The 4,181-nt window shown below is 33.0% G+C and overlaps 1 protein-coding gene across 13 annotated transcripts in view; it reads left to right on the forward strand.

Moving 5' to 3' along the window:
• The window catches only part of LOC112517905 (glycine-rich RNA-binding protein 4, mitochondrial), a 12,198-nt gene extending 8,017 nt beyond the window's left edge, over positions 1–4,181 (forward strand). For 2 of the 13 annotated variants that reach the window (XM_025125313.1, XM_025125305.1), the window contains 5 exons: positions 2,118–2,265; positions 3,255–3,323; positions 3,441–3,547; positions 3,653–3,715; positions 3,862–4,181. In XM_025125313.1, coding sequence (XP_024981081.1) covers positions 2,172–2,265; positions 3,255–3,323; positions 3,441–3,547; positions 3,653–3,715; positions 3,862–3,894 — 366 coding nt within the window. In that variant the 5' untranslated portion in view covers positions 2,118–2,171 and the 3' untranslated portion in view covers positions 3,895–4,181. Of the gene's footprint in view, positions 1–2,066; positions 2,266–3,232; positions 3,324–3,440; positions 3,548–3,652; positions 3,716–3,801 lie in introns of those variants that run through there. The other 11 variants (XM_025125306.1, XM_025125302.1, XM_025125301.1 and 8 more) reach the window with 10 other exon arrangements.

Genomic DNA, 4,181 nt, shown 5'->3' on the forward strand with positions numbered 1-4,181 from the left:
TGTTAGAATATATTGTAAATATTATGTCTGTTTAGGGTTTCTGATGGGCCGTACGGGCCTTTGCTTATTTGGGTTTGGGTTTCTTATTTGTGTCTATATATATACACGCCTCTCCTTTGTAATTAATTATTTCAGTAAATAAGAATACTTCTTCTCTCTGTCCCTCTGATCACATGTCAAATATGGGGTTTGCCTCATAGGATTGTCTTTCTTTGGATGACCTTATTTGAAATTTATAACCATGGTTAGAAACCAATCAAACCAAATGCCTCCTAGGGTTATCTTTCTTTGGATGACCTTATTTGAAATTTATAACCATGGTTGGAAACCAATCAAACCAAATGGTAGAAAATATAGTGCAAAATTTATTATACTATTATATATATATATATATATAAAACCTTGGGGTGATGAGGTGACACTACGAGGATTATAAAATTTAAAATCTTGCGATGATGAGGTGGAATATGGATTGGTGCATTTGTGTCGATTCATGGAGTTTGCTTCAGTGGGTATATATATACATATATATATATATATATATTTATATTTTATTTAACTTTTCGAATTATTTGAATACTATTTGTTGATGATTTTATTAACAACTAATATATATTTATATAGACAATATCTAGATCATTAATCAAAGTACTTATGCTACCGCGCAACGCACGGTTCCCATACTAATAATATATTAATTCAGAATACTTATCAAACAATCTTATTTCACTGAACACTAAATCATCATAGTAAGGGTTAAAATCTTAATTTTTTATCTATCAGGTTATCGTTTTAAAACACTTTTCAATTAGCCATTTTTCATTATGCACCAAGTCATATGTAACATCCTGTTCCCCGGGGTATCGTCCTTTTCCGTTAGTACAAGTGAATGAAAGAAACTTCGTATCTTAAACTTTTATTTCATTATAATAGAATTATTACATCAGCGGAAATTTATAACTTATAAATTATAATGTTCTAACATCTTAGAATAACAATACTTCAGCTTGTTCCTACTCCTTGATTCCTGAGATACATACATGAATACGTAAGCTAAAAGCTTAGTGGGTAGTTATGGTTTCATGATAAAATATTCTTTCCAAATAGTTAAAATAATTCTTATAAACTTTCATGTATAAAAACATTTCTTTGAGATCTCATGGTTACATGTTAAGTAAACCAACTTCTCACAAGTTCTTTAACCTCTGGTCCACATAAAGGCTGCCCAATAAGGCCCGTTTGCAGGACGTACCTTCTTTCTATATCCCGTACGTTGGATATTTAAATGGTTATACTTAACATGTATAAAAATTTTCATATACCACATGTGCATCATCACATAAAAGGTGTACTTTGACACATAATCATAACATAACTTTTACAAGTAGATATGGCAATACTCTTTCATGCATAAAACATTTATATATATATATATACACCATGTATGTATCCCAGTAAATCTCATAATGTATTCACCTTGATTATGCCTAGTTTTTCCCTTAATATTATATCTTTAAGCTTGATTAGGTATAAAGATAGAGATTTCTTATTTTTGGTATGGAACTAATGGTAACACTTCAATCACTATTTATACGTAAATTCAGTGCATTAGCTACTTGTTATTTTTGCTCCCAAAATTGTACTCTTATGATAGTTTAACACCTCATTTTTTAGGATAAGAGAATCTTGACACCTCATGTTTCTAGCTTTTATTTTGTCATGTTTCTAGCTCTTGCTTGTCATCATGAATTTTGCCATGCTTCTAGTCTTGACAACTCATAACTTGCTTGCATTCTCATATAGAGTAGGCTTGCATTGTCATAAGTTTTTTGTGGCTCATGTTGTTTGTTTATAAGTAGCTTTGTAAGCTACTTGTCTTATAAATATAATAGTTTAATAAATGCTATAGCTATTGGACTATTTTAAGAGTACTTGATTTACTTACAAAATCTTATATTTAAGGCTTAAACATTGAGATTTAGCAAATAAGAAAAACTAGGGTGTTACATCATACATGTTAATCATTCTCACCATTAAAACCTAATTATTTAACATGTACCAAGCAACCCTAAACTCCCACTTTGGTCTTCTTGCTTGTTCACTTGTTGAACCAGTAGATCCAAATCACTCAAGATACGTTCATTGTTGTCACTATAGAGAACCAGCAAATAATGGTGTCAGCGAATGGCGTTTACCGGATATCTTCATCTTCTTTATTCAGGTGGATGTCGTGGCGTCACTCCTCCAGCAAATTGTTCGTCGGAGGTATCTCTTCCCTCTTTCTCTATGTTTGTCCATATTTGTTCGCATCTGTAAAGGGTGGTTGAATCACGATCAGTTCCGGTGTTATTTGTAATTCTAGAATTTGTTCTTAATTTCTTTTTCTTTTTTTCGTGAATTTTGTTCATCTCCACGGTTTTTATTATCTGCCAGTCGACTGTTCTTAACCCTGGATGGTTTTACAAAATCATCCTGATTTCAAGTATGGGGAATTTTGTGTTAACTACTTTTTTGCATATAATATTCATATGTAGTTATTTCTAGTATATTTCTGTAAAACTGAAGATAGGTGGATGTGTGGCTTAGAGCGGTTGGAAGATGAATGTTGATTTTTTACACTGCATTTTGGGATATGTATACAAGAGAATTATATATGTGCATTTATAATATTTAAGGCCTTTTCACATTTGACTTAAAATGAAAATGAAAACGTTTATGTTTTGTTCTTCTTTTATATGGATTATATATAATATAGGGTGAATTCGCACACGCACTCTTCATCCTCACCCTTGATCTCGAGGAAGATTGGGATCTTATCAGTAACCTCGATACTGCTGGGCCGAATACCATTGTTATGCTTTGTTCTATAAGACTTACTGTTTCAAGCTTGTCAAATGTGAATTAATCTGGGATCCGTCTATCTGAAAGAGGTGGGGGATTGCATCAAAGGCTCTCAAAAAGCCTTTTGGTCCTTGGGATAGTTGAAAATGGGTGAGTTTTAAATCCAGTTATTGATTCTTGCCTATGATAATCTATTCTCCTTGAAGAATATGTACACCAATCTAGTGATAAAAGAATTCCATGAGTATAGTTTGTGGGCCTCGTTTTGGTAAAAGAACCTTTGAAGTGATTAAATTCCTTTACTAATTAATCATCTGCTACAACATCAACACGCTAGACTATGGTCTAGCTCGTAGTCATTTCTTATAGTATCGTTGGATCATCTATTCAGGGTAAAATATGTATGGGCACAGGGCTTTCCTATGATACCAATGAACCGGTGTTAAAAGACGCTTTTGGGCAGCATGGAGAAATAATTGAAGGTACATGACCACAGGCTGTAGTGTATACCAACCAATGTTTTGTTTATCTCTTTGGCTTCTGTAGCCTTCTAATAATAAGTTAACCCAAAGGAAAGAGCATGCCATAAACTTTTGCAGTTAAAGTTATATGTGATCACAAGAGTGGCAAATCAAAAGGGTATGGATTTGTACATTTCGTTTCTGAGGACTCTGCCAGCAAAGCCTTGGCAGAAATGGACGATCAGGTAATAATGGAATGATATACAATACCTTTTCTTTAAATGTTGGGTGCTAGTTTTTATAATCAGAAGATTATTCATATTGATTCTGTTGCTAATGCTTCTTTTCAGTTGTTGGATGGTAGAAATATTCGGATCCAATATGCAAACAAAAAACGAGCCCCAGAATGCCAGGTCTGATTTGCTGAATCAAATTCTTCTTTTATTTTGTCGAGGTCATTATCTTGATGAACATGCATGTGTTGGTTTCTGCAAAATAGATAAATGATCAGGAGGAATCAGATAACTGAACAGAGCATTATTATTAGGAAACTTGACAGGGAATAATATATGAAGTGATGATCAGCCATTAAACTTCAAATCCAATGGATGATTGTTTGAGGGACACAAGAGCTGATAAAAACACTTGGAATAATTGTAAGTGTTCGTTGTGCCAAATGAACCTTTTGTTACATCTTATTTACCATAGTATTGAAATATCTAAAAAACGGCCTTAAACAGAGGGACCTCAAGGTAGGCTACTCTCACCTTATATGTTCCAAAGCTTTCCTATGATTTATCAATCTTTAAACAGTGAAGTGTGTGTGCTTGTATATAGAAACATTGGCAACATCTCATTTGATCATTTTTTTCACATCTA

This window comes from Cynara cardunculus (assembly GCF_001531365.2).
Source record: "Cynara cardunculus var. scolymus isolate 2C chromosome LG 9, CcrdV1, whole genome shotgun sequence".
NCBI classification, from domain to species: domain Eukaryota; kingdom Viridiplantae; phylum Streptophyta; class Magnoliopsida; order Asterales; family Asteraceae; genus Cynara; species Cynara cardunculus.